Source organism: Lampris incognitus, chromosome 19 (genome assembly GCF_029633865.1).
Source record: "Lampris incognitus isolate fLamInc1 chromosome 19, fLamInc1.hap2, whole genome shotgun sequence".
Lineage (NCBI taxonomy): Eukaryota > Metazoa > Chordata > Actinopteri > Lampriformes > Lampridae > Lampris > Lampris incognitus.
This window is the reverse complement of record NC_079229.1, coordinates 14,879,022-14,891,521: the sequence shown is the minus strand read 5'-3', so window position 1 is coordinate 14,891,521 and position 12,500 is coordinate 14,879,022. Positions and strand designations below refer to the sequence as shown.

Here is a 12,500-nt window from a genome sequence, read left to right as displayed (position 1 = left end):
GTGTTGGTGTGTGTGTGTGTGTGTGTGTGTGTGTGTGTGTGTGTGTGTGTGTGTGTGTGTGTGTGTGTGTGTGTGTGTGTTGAGGTGGGGAATGACAGAGGAGTGTCACTTATTTGCAGAACAATATGGGGTGTCTGAATGAAGAGGGATGAGGCCGAATCCTGCTGCCTCTCCTCACCACCATTATCCTACAGGAGAGGGACCTGTGGGGGGGCAGGCGCGCGCGCACACACACACACACACACACACACACACACACGCACGCACACACACACAGATAACCAGACTCACGTCTCCCATACATGCACATAGGCAAAGACAGACATATACGCAGGCTTAACCATGCGCGCGCGCACACACACACACACACGGACTCACACACACGGACTCACACATGCAGACGGTGCTACCTACCCTGGGAATCTCCTCAGCTGTTCTCCTAACACTCCCTCCGCTCTCCTCCCCTCATATTCCCTTTTGCTCCCTCCACCATCACTACCCTCCCCACCCCCTTCCTCCTCCACCTCCTCTCCATTCCTCCGCCTCCAAACAGCCCTCCGTGTGGCGGATGTGGTTCAACCTGGCACCACATCCCGGGCCCCCTGGCAGCTGAGGGCAGGTTTTTTTGGCCGGGATCGCCCGTCCCCACATATCTCAATCTGTAATGATTTACACAGCATTACTGTACACACCAGCAGCACCCCCCCCCCCCCGCTAATGGCTGGCTGCACGGTGCCCTCTCTCAGCTTTATTGCTCTGTGCACTCTGTCTTTGAGGCTGAGGTCTAATTAAAATCATTTATCTGAATTACCAAACATATGTTGGACCCGTGTGAGAATTACTCATGCCACTCGGTCAGCGTGTTTTATGGGCCCGTTTTCATTTCTGCTGTGCTGCAAGCGTCGATGTCTGAGCTCTGTGAGGAACCGATTTTACGCAGAATATTCAAAACACACACACACACACACACACACACACACACACACACACACAGAGCGAACAAAACAAAAACAAAACAAAAACAAACAAACAAACGTGGTGACGGAGAAATGTGGGTTTGCATGAACGTGAATTGTGCATCACTACGTGGATAACCCGCTGACCAGCCACCCTCCTCCGGCTGAGGGGACCCACGCCAGAGGCTGAGCTCCAGCCGACGCTGGTGTGTCACATCCCTCACGTCACGTCCCTCCCTGCACCGCTTCTGATCCCACCGATCTGTTTTGTGTTTCCACTCCATGAAGTGGAGATGGTGTTATCAGATCTGCAGAAGAAGAAAGAAAAAAAACACAAGAAGGAGAACAAGTAATGGTTAGGTCAGTTATGGTCTATTATTTGGCAGCAGCAAAACCTTAATTTACTCTCCACGCAGACGTCTAAGACATCAATCTGTTCTGTTTATGCTGGTTAGTAGAAACAACACAATGTCGCGAGAATCGTTACACTGTTGCAATAATTACAAACTGTTTCGTGTCTCCAGCCAACAAAGTCTGCTTGGCTGTAACGCAGCACCGAGTCCAGAAAAATACAGTCATGTGTGTGTCACTGAATCCACTTATGTATGGAGACTATCTGTGATGTATGCTTTTTAAGTGCAAATTGTTCAATTAATTGAGATATTTATTTTACTTACACTGCATGATTTTCTTTATTAGGGATGCAACCACCTTTCTAAAAAAAATTAAGGGGAAATCCGGTGGAAATAAATCTCAGCAAAAAAAATACACATTTATTTTACCATGTATTTATTTTACCCTACATATTTAGTTATTTTTATTTTTTACAGAAACCAATGTTAATTTGTGTTTTTTCTGTCTTTTTGTCATTTCCCCCCACTTTCCATTCTGCTGTTTCAGCTTGCCTCTGGTGCGGAAAGTGTCCCTGCAGCCTCCAAAGTGCAGTCCAAATAAAACACCCAACGGACACGGAGGAAAAAATGCAGAGCTGGAAAATGTTGTCGCTGTGACGTAGGGCGGCAGGTATCTCTGCATACCACCGCCCGCCACGGCTCCCTGTCTCTGTATGAAGCCACACATATCTGCCCTACATTTGTCTAATCATCCAGGGCTTAACCCTTGTTCACTATCTCCTGTGTGTGTGTGTGTGTGTGTGTGTGTGTGTGTGTGTGTGTGTGTGTGCGCGCGCGCCGTGTGATGGGAGCATCTGTCTCTGTCTCCTTACACCGGGGCTTAGCAATGTTTTGACTTTGTGATCAGGCACCTGGTCGGAGAGCACACGGGGGTCCTCCATCAGCTGGTAAGCCTCCCCCCGCCTGGGGAGATGCGCGCGCGTTTGAGTGTGTGAGTGTGCGTGTATGGGGGGGTGTCTTGTTTTTCCGGCAGGTGATCGATGATGGACACAGCAGCTCTGCCCCAACTCAACAGAACATGTGTGCGTATGTGCGGCTGGGCGAGGGCTTGGTGGTATTAAGGGGAGGTGGGGGTGGAGTGGGCCCACGGTGAGAGCTTATGAAAGAGAAGGTCCTCGGGGTTGGTGGTGGTGGGTTGGGGGTGGGGAGGGTGTTTAAACAGCCTGGCTTTGATTGACAGGGCTGATAGCGAGTTGGGGGTGGAGGTGTGTGCATGTGTGTGCAGGGTGGTGGTGGTGCGGGTGGGGTGCATGGTGAGAGGGATTTTTGGAGGTCCGAGTGAGTAAGTGCTTGGGTAGAGAGAGGAGAAAGGGGGTTGTGTAGTTGAATGCACGTTAGATTGTGTGTGTGTGTGTGTGTGTGTGTTTGTGAGAATGGGGAGGGGTATTGAAGAATCCTGGTGTGGGTGTATGGTTGCATAGGGAGGTGTGTGTAGGGGGGGGGGGGGTCAAAGAGATGCAGAAGGAAAGTGAGCTTTTAATTACCAGAGCAGAAGCAGATGTAGCAGAATGGTGCCCCCAATTCTAAACACACACACACACACACACACACACACACACACAGTTGTTTGGCAGCTGGAAGTCATCAGAATGGCGGGGCATGAGGTGTGTGTACATGTTTGTTAGGGTAGGAACCTTGTGGGACGTATCCTGTATAATAACTCTGACTTTCTTCAATTCATTCACTAGCTACTGGATCCTGTCCATGTATTTAGGGAAACTGATTGCAACTTTCATCTGTGAATGTTGCTCTTCGCTTACTTCTAGCGAGATAAAGCCTTCCTACGTGTCCTTAATGATTCAGGGTCCAGCAGTCAAAGAAATATTGTGATTTCATATATAATGAAGGCTCTTTTTAAGTAGCAATACACAATGTTGTGGAGGTGAGCTAAAATTTAAGGTTAAATACTAAATGGTGCACTTGAAATTACTACATTATTGAAGTTTAATTGGATTAATTACAGACTAATATATTTGTAATTCAGAACCATGGCATTTCATAGAGCCCATAATACATGAAAAAAATCTTTCCAACTTCATCTATTTCACAGCCAACGTCACCAAATTGCTCAGTTAAATGTGAAGTAGACGTCATTAAATGTATTATATTGAGTTTATAACTTGTCTTTAGGATGGCCGTTTGTTAACTGCATGGGGGTTAAAATTAGTTATATTTGTAATATATCGAGTCTTTCTTTCCTTCAAATAAAAAAAAATGTATAGGATATTTGGATTAACACATTATAAAGTTTCACTGTACTGGTTAACAATTTGCATTAGTTAGCATGGTACAAATAAAAGAAACATTTTTGAATGGCAAAGTAAGGGAACATATTCTATTGGCAAACAAATGCACGATATAGACTTTTTTTTAAAATAATAATTGATTTATAAAATTTACAGTGGACAAAAGACAACATACATTACTTTGTTCAGAGCATTTCTTTATTTTGGTGTTTTGAAATGCAATGTCAGAAATTGCCCCATCATTTTTCCACTTGTACAAAACTGATCCAAACGAATTTGTGCACAGATGAAAACGGTGCCCAGAGTATAAAATGATGTTTCATCAAGAATGGTGCAAAACGTAAAAAAGAAACACAATGTCCCTGCACATATAAAAATAAATTAATACTTTACGTGTCCAGTCACCGTCAACCTATTTGTCTGGTCCTAGGATTCACACACACAAACTGAGGCTTCATTGGCTATCCTTCACACCAGCACGGCCAATCACAATCACTTATGTACAACCAACGGCCAATGAGAAAGATCTATGTACACTTAACGAGGTAAAACTGTGCCACTTTAACACCCTAGCCCCTAAGCCTCCCCCCTTACCCCCCTACAAACAAACAGTTATGTACAGCCACACCACCTCAGCAACCGACTCTCAAGTAGTTCTCAAATACATGACAGATTTTTAAGTCATTAAAAAGGTTTACAGCAAGATTTGACTGTGTGGAAAGAAAAACAAAATGTTTACACAGTAGTAGTATAGAACGATGTTAAATTGCAACACAAGCGGGCGTTCAAAATATATTATCTCATGCCCATTACACACAAAAAGAAAACTCCAAATAAATAAAGAGCACAATACAAAGTTGGCTTTGAGATCAGAGAATGCAGCAGAATAGTATTTCCTGGGTTTTAATTAAAGACACGGCACGTCAGATCTGACACGCCCAAGTGTTCTGTTGCCTTAGCAACACAGCTTAATTACCAGTAGCATTGTGGGAACGGGGTTGACTGACAGGGACACAGGTAAGAAGGGAAATAAATCCCGCTCCCCCTTTTTTGGCCTCAGGCACTTGGGTTTGGACCCTGATTGGCCAGTCCTGACTGGTGTATTGTTTTTGGCCACTGCTGACGGCCCTTAGGTCCTGATCGGCTGGTCCTGCATGAGAGGTAGGTGCAGTAGAGGGCTCAGTCAGGAAAATGTAATGTTTAGGCTTCAGTACTAGAGTCACTGGGTGACCACCAGCATCTCTGTTTCTGCATAATTTTATCTTGCAAGAGGAACAAAGAATCCATTTAAACATTCACTTTTATCTTTTCTTTTTTTTTCTTTCATTTTTCACATTGCACTTCATTGAATGAGCCCTCTGTATCTGGCCCAGAGAAGAGACAGTCAAAGCAAGGCTTCTGCGGTGACCATTTGAGGCTTGGCTCGCTGACAGTAATGGATTTCCACAAACAAGAGTGAGAGAGACAAAGGGAGAGAGGTAACAGTACTAGCACGAGGGAGATTTCCTCAAGCCTCTCCATTATTCCCCTCTGAGCGCATGGAGAATACCGGGAGACAGGCATCAGGCCTACACTGGCTACTGCTGCGTCTCTTGGATAAGGGTGGTGGTGGTGGTGGCGGGGGGCTGTGTTTGTTTGTACAGTTGTAGCTTTTTGTGTGTGCTAGCTTGTGTGCCGAATGCACGAACTCTGGTTAGCTGTGGCCCCTGAGAGAGTGAAGTTGCAAAAAAAAAGAAGAAGAGACCGGACAGAGAACAAAATGAACATGGTAGGAAAGCCACGAGGGGCTGACTAGGACAGAGAGACAAGACAGGTATGGCAGCTAGAAAATGAGACAGCTAGATAGGAGAGGGGAGAGGAGAGAGAGCCCAAGAGGAAGAAAGAAAAAGGGAATACAAATAGAAGAGCAGCAGAGAAAAGACAGATAGAGGAACACTGAAGAAGAGCGTCTGCTGTCATGTCTTCTCCTGGCCCGTGATGCCCACGGCCTTCTCGGCCAGCCGTGGTTTCTGAGCCCCCGGGGTGTGGGCGTCAGAGTGCGGGTGGGTATGCTGCAGCGCAAGGAAAGGGTTGGTGGTGATGGCGCCTTGGCCCTGCCCATGGGCGCCCGGCAGCAGGCTGTTGATGGGCAGCTGAGCAGAAGAGAGAGGGATGGAGGGAATCTGGGCGGAGGAGGAGAGGGACTGCAACTGCTGGAGGTCCTGCTGCTGCTGCATCAGCTGGTAGAGCAACACCTGCTGCTGGTCCTAGGAGAGAGCAAGAGCCAGAGAGAGAGTGAGAGAGAGAGAGATGGAGAGAATAAGAATAGAGGACAGAAGGCCAAGATAGAATAGAAAGGAAGGAGGAAGAGAGATGGAGCGGAGCGGAATGGGGTTTAAAAGTGGTAGAAAAAGAGAAGGGGAACATAAGGTGAGTTGTGGTGTGACTGTGCATTATTGTTGATAATTGAGTGGAAAGAGGCTGTGTTTGTGTGTATGTGTGTGTGTTTTCGTTTGTCGTACCGCTGAGGGCTGAGTAGACAGTAACTGTTGTAGCTGATGCTGTTGCAGGAGGAGTCTGTGCTGTTCAGACAAAAGACCGAGACGCGCAGTGCTGAGGAGAGACAACACACAAACACACACACACACACACACACACCAGGTATTCAGAGTCACACTCTGCTTTTGTGGCTCTAAACATACAACTTCCAAGCATGTGGTAGATGTTTTAACTTAACTATTGCAGAATATTTGGACATGTAAAATGCCAGACGAAGATCAAACTAAAATTGTTAAAGCAAGTTGAAAATGATGAATGATGCACTGAGATTTGAGTAGTTACAGTTTTTGTGTTTTCCCGCTACACAGAATAGACATGAAACATGAGATGGCAGTGGAACACACTTTTAACTCAACGACCAAAACATGCAATTAGTTTTAAACATCTAGTTTTTACGAGTCTTCAACTAAAATTGAGAAAAATAAAACGTGGATGGTGAGGAATATGAATTCACATCCTGTCACTTTAAAAATAAGACGCAAGGCGGCGAAACAGAATCAAAGACGTCTCTAAGCACAAAAAGGAGATGGAGATGGGTTTTTCCGAATTATGACTGCTCACCTGTTCTTAGTATTTGCTGAGCTGCTAGAATCCAAAATGTAAGCGAAAGGGGGCAAAAGAAGACCGAATCAAACTCACATACCGACGACGAATTGAACATCTGACTTTCAGGACTCTGATGTGAACGGTTGAACAGTGAGTTGCGCTTGAAAATAATCTAAGAGCCTCCCCACTTCCTGAAAACAGATCACTGGATAAAGAAAGCTCTATGTAATACAGATAATGGTGGCTGCCTAAGTGTGGGTCTACACCACATATTTTCAACTGTGAGTCTTTTGCACTGACTTTTATTTAAATCTACCCGGCTGTTTTTACTATTTTAGTGTAGGTCAGTGTCTGAATTGTGTCTTATGAGCATTACTGTGATTTTTTTCCTTTTTTTTTTGGATATTTGTGTATAATAGTAGCACTTATTCCCACTATACAGGCTTCCAAAATATTGGGAAAATCTTTTTCATTTATGACTAAAGCAAAACATTTAATACTGTGAAGAAGAAATCGAGAGAGTTGCGCTACCAGCAACCTCTTTGGGTGGACTCAGCAAAATATTTATCCTAAAGAATCTGAACGCTGGTGTTTCTAGAGATGTATACGATGTCATACAGTAGGTGTTTCCTTTTCCTGTTTTTAACAGCAGGAATTCATTCTGTATTCCTGTATTCCCCTTGACTTCAAGCTTTTGAATGCATAGGCAAACCGCAGAACCAGTTCATATACACAAACGGAGGCTTCAATTTAACATCAGTTTTGCAGCTGACCTGTTGCTTATATGATGCAACCAGTGCAGGGTCAGAGTTTAAAGTATCATGTGAGGCCAACACCCGACCAGGACGAGCACAGGCAGACAAGGGAGCCAAATCTAAAACAAAAGCAACAATAACATCCCCTTTGTCCCTGATGCCAAACAGCTGAAAAGATGTGCGTGTCCACACATACCTGTTGTTAACAGACAGGGTGACCCCGGTTCCCGCCGCTGAGGTATGTGTATGGGGGCTGGCAGTGCCCGCTGGTGCCTGGATCACTCCGTTCAGAGCACCCACAATGCCCCCCATGCCGAGGGCGCCCCCTGCCCCCAGTGCCCCCATCAGTCCCGCCACCCCACCCAAACCCCCGGGGGTCGCTCCCACGGTGGTCACCCCATTGAGCTGCGGCTGGGGCGGACTCTGGGAGACAGAAGGAGGGGTGGAGAGAGAGGAGGTAGAACCGCTGCTGCTACGGCCCCCACATGAAGCGCTGTCCTGAGGGAGACAGAGAGCGAGACAGAGTGAGGAAAAAAAAAAAATATATATATATGCATATGTATATGTATATATATGTATATATATATATATATATATAAAAGTGTGTGTGTGTATGTTTGTGTATATAGAGAGAGCAATAGAAAGAGGGAGAGAGAGAAACACAGGTAAGATTGGGGGAGGAGGTACACTTTCCATAGTACCTTAACCAAATCCTTGTTCATGTTCTATTTAAACCATAGTTAAGCTCTGTAAAGTGTAATACTGTAAAACTATTAAAACAGTACATGATCAAACACTTGTTTTGTTGGCCTTACCTGTACAAATTCAATGTCATTACATGAGTTAAGTATTAGTAAGTGCACTAACTGTATTAGTTTATACTGCGAGTCGACCAGGTGGTAGTCCTCACCTGAGCTGTAATGGGTAAAGAGGAATCACTGACTCCTTTCACATCTGGAACACAGAGTGACACACATTGAGATTTTCCCATACAGTGAAAAGGCACTGATGAAACATGTTGAAATAAGTCATGTGTGTGTGACAGAGAGAGTGTGCAACAGACAGAGTAGAGTAGGATACGTGTTTTTGCGCTGTGTACCGGAGGAAGCTGTGGTAGGGGTGAAAGGCACTGAAAGCTGGGCGCTTAGAAGCTGCAGTCTCTCCTTCTTCATGGTCAGAGTCTTAATCTGCTCCTCCAGCCTCCTGTTCTCCACCTGCAGCTGGTGGAGGGACTTCAACATCCCCACCACTGAGACAAAGAGAGAGAAAGAGATTGAGAAGGGGCATAGAGAAGCAAGAAAGAGTAATTATCGTGCATAACAGGTAGATTAGACATAGAGGCATGCCAATCTGATCGTCATGAAATATTGATCCCTGTAGAGATTTCCTTGATTTTCGTGTTTCCCTCCGAGGACATGGGGTATCCTGGTCAGCTACAAATCAGTCTGGAGCTAGTTGGCTTGTAGTGCCTTGCTCATGGGATACTTCAGCAGGGCTGGTGCTTGCAAACTAGACTGGTTGGACCAGTCATTCTAGCGATTGGTAATGTCTCTAATGTCTGAGATACACTGCCCCAACATCTCTGTTAAAATGATGTTATTCATCCTAATGGGGTTAAATAAAGACAGGTTGACAGTTGGAAGAAACAGCTAATTGGTGAGCAAAGGTGGGCGAAAGAGGAATTGGTCAATCAACAGACTGATAGACAGACTGACACATAAAAGGCTGGAAACGCTATTTTGAGTGGGAAATAGGGAAAGGACTCCTGATTGCGTGTGTGTGTTTGTGCATTGTGTGTGTGTCCTCTTACCGTCTCCCTGTGCTCCTTGTTGCAGCAGGAAGTTCTGCCCTTCATTCCACTGTCTCTCCAAGAGCTGCTCTATGCTGGTGGCCACCGGGGGCAGCGTCTCCCCACCGCCGCCCCCTGCCCCTAGCAACCCCAGCCCTGGCCCTGGCAACGACCCTGAGGGGTCATAGCGGATCTGCAGACCGCTAATGGGAGAGCTGCAAAGAGGGAGGGAGAAAGAGTAAGACAGAGAGAGCGCATGAAAAAGTATGGGAGCGAAAAATAAAAAGGTAGAAAACTGAGATACCCAGGGTGGTAAAACTGAAAGAGAGGTCAATGGAAAGAATAACGACCCAACATAAATGTCAGCCAAACATAGACACTGCTGGCTATAAAACTACATCAATTTGTTGTTACAGTGGATGCTAATGAAAAGGGGCCAGACTCTCCGTTTGTGTGTGAGAGACAGTATTCATGAATGCATATGAGCGAGAGGGGATGGGGGGTGGGGGGTGGAAAGAAAACGGCTAACGGGGAAATGGACGGCCTGTAATATAATAAATCAAACTACGCGCTGAGACAATCTGTCGAGTGTGAAGTGGGGGGGGGGGGGGCAGGGGAAGGGAAAACGGATTGGGAGAGGGGTTTACCGTTTAAAAGGAAAATTATGCAAAACAGCGAGAAATATTGTCGCCATTTCATATCAACTGATGTACAAGCACACAGAACTGGATGACATGACACCACTCCAGAGTCCCAAACATCAGTAAAACACAGCAAAAAATAAAAAAAGCATTTAAAAAAAAACATATTATAAAGTTGTCCATGATGGCATAAACAGGATTTAACTCGTAAAATTTGTTGGGAATTCAGTACGGGAGAGCCGGAAAATTTACTAAAACTTTTTGCTGCCAATACATTTTTCCATAGAATAATGTTATTCTTTAATAAAATGAAAACTGTCCACAGCCGAGTTAGAAACAATAACAGCAGACGATCAAACATTTGGAAACAAACATCTTGTTGTAGGAAAAATGTAACTGACCTTCTCAAGTGAAACCATCCATCTCAGAGAGAGGTGGACAAACAAGACACCAAAACACAACACTTGTTTTCATCAATATTTCCATCTGTACAAATCCGTACAAAGATTCCTGAACGGGACTGGCGGGGAGGGGGAGGAGGCAGAGACCAGTCCAACTGTCCTTCCGTGAAAAAATAAACAGGGGGGTAAAAAAATCAAAGTGCAGTTGAAGGCCTGTTCCCACCTTCAAAAACACAACTTATCTCTGGCTGGGAGAGAGAGAGAATCGCCTGTAGGGGTACGAGCGAGAAGGAGAATGTGTGTGTGTGGTTGTGTGTGCGTGTGTGTGTGTGTGTGTGTGTGTGTGTGCATTTGTGAGGAACCAGAAAGAGGTGGAGACGAGGGGCCAGCAGAGGGAAAGAGAGGAGAGGGGGGATGGGTGAAAGGGGGTTGGTGGTTAGGGGGGCAGTGTGGAATGTAAATAGGGAGGGAGAGAGAGAGAGAGAGAGAGAGAGAGAGAGAGAGAGAGAGAGAGAGAGAGAGAGAGAGAGAGAGAGAGAGAGAGAAGAGCATCTGTGTATGAGTGAGCGTGTACTCACCGTGGGGTGGTCTTGGGAGAGGCTCTTATGGAGAAGCCCTGAGCTCCAACACCGCTGCTGCTGTCTCCTACCTCCTGATCTGCACACACACACACACACACACACACACACGGACGGACACACACACAAACACACACAAAGAAACATGCAGAAAATCAATTGCACAGTTAAAACCAACTGCTCCGCAACCTACGAACTCAATCTCTTCCTTTGTATCTCTTTTAGACACGAGCCCTCATTCAAACTGCATGTGCTGCTACCTCGTTCCCCCTCTCCCCCTCCACTGAATCAAACACACACACACTCTCTCGCTCCCTCTCTCTCCCTGTGGGCCTCTGGCCAGACGCTTCTTTTCATTTTCCTCAACCAGAGTAATGAATCACACATGCCCACGCACGCACGCACGCACACACACACGCACACGCACAAGCTCACTCTTTCACCTTCAGTATACATGCACGTACAAAAGCATGTGGGCTCTCTCGTCACGGGCGTGCACGCACATGCACGCACACACACACACACACACACACACACGCACACACACAAGCTCACTCTTTCACCTTCAGTATACATGCACGTACAAAAGCATGTGGGCTCTCTCGTCACGGGCGTGCACGCACATGCACGCACACACACACACACACACACACACACACACACAGAACTCCCTCTGACAGTCAATCCCAGTTTTTACCCCACCGGGTCACACTACTCGAGGCCCACTCCCTCCTTTTTTAAGTCCCCCCCCCCAACCCTTTCTAACCTGACTCCGCCCTCTGGCAATAAAAACAACCAGTGTTCGAACCAGCTCAAATCACATCGCTTTACTCAGCAAAATGTAAAGAAACTGATGGAACAATTTGAAGTTGACGAAAGAATTTATCGGTAAAGGATTATTTCACATTTTTCATTACAAACTGACTGGTTTCTAAAGTCACATATGGTGCTGACCGCACGCACGCACGCACGCACGCACGCACGCACGCACGCACGCACGCACGCACGCACACACACACACACACACACACACACACACACACACACACACACTATGGCCCCTTGTCACAGGCTGATTAGTGAGGTGACCTGCAGGTCAAAGCGGATCTGGCTCTGATGACTACAGGCCTGCAGCAGGAACCAGCTACCTTTCTCCATCGCCTTCTCCTTTTCATTTTCTACTTCCTACCTTCTTCCTTCATCTCTGTTTTGCCTCCCCTCTCTACGCTGCTCCTTGGTCAAGGCTCATGACCTTGGTTGGAAAGCTGTATGCTTACACAGATCAACCTCACTTATATGACCATTTGTGCACAAACATTCTTTGGTTGGGTGTGTATGTATGGGTGCATGCTAGAGTGAGTGAATGAGTGGGAAAGAAACCGAAAAAGAGAGACAAGGGGGTGTGTAACTGGAGCTGTGCAGGAGGAGCCTGCAAATATCACAACTAATGACCCTTGACCCAGGGACATGACCCATTCATTATCTCTCTCTCTCTCTTATCCACACACACACACGTATGTAAATGACATACAGAAGCACACACTCCCCTACCTGCTGGTGACGCCTCAGACTGGGCGATGAGGGCTGCCATGGCAGAGTTGGGGTTCAGCCTGTTCCCAAACATGTGGGAGGGAGCC

General features: G+C 46.2%; 1 protein-coding gene across 2 annotated transcripts in view; it reads right to left on the bottom strand.

Moving 5' to 3' along the window:
- Window positions 1-3,795: 3,795 nt before the first annotated feature.
- Window positions 3,796-12,500, bottom strand: part of mllt10 (MLLT10 histone lysine methyltransferase DOT1L cofactor) — a 67,665-nt gene continuing 58,960 nt past the window's right edge. The window contains exons 12-19 of one of the 2 annotated variants that reach the window (XM_056299271.1): window positions 12,415-12,500; window positions 10,864-10,942; window positions 9,265-9,458; window positions 8,554-8,703; window positions 8,365-8,408; window positions 7,651-7,952; window positions 6,117-6,207; window positions 3,796-5,861 (exon numbers count right to left, since the gene is read on the bottom strand). The exon at window positions 12,415-12,500 is cut by the window's right edge and continues 32 nt beyond it. In XM_056299271.1, the coding sequence (XP_056155246.1) occupies window positions 5,571-5,861; window positions 6,117-6,207; window positions 7,651-7,952; window positions 8,365-8,408; window positions 8,554-8,703; window positions 9,265-9,458; window positions 10,864-10,942; window positions 12,415-12,500 (1,237 nt within the window). In that variant the 3' untranslated portion in view covers window positions 3,796-5,570. Of the gene's footprint in view, window positions 5,862-6,116; window positions 6,208-7,650; window positions 7,953-8,364; window positions 8,409-8,553; window positions 8,704-9,264; window positions 9,459-10,863; window positions 10,943-12,414 lie in introns of those variants that run through there. The other variant, XM_056299272.1, reaches the window with a different exon arrangement.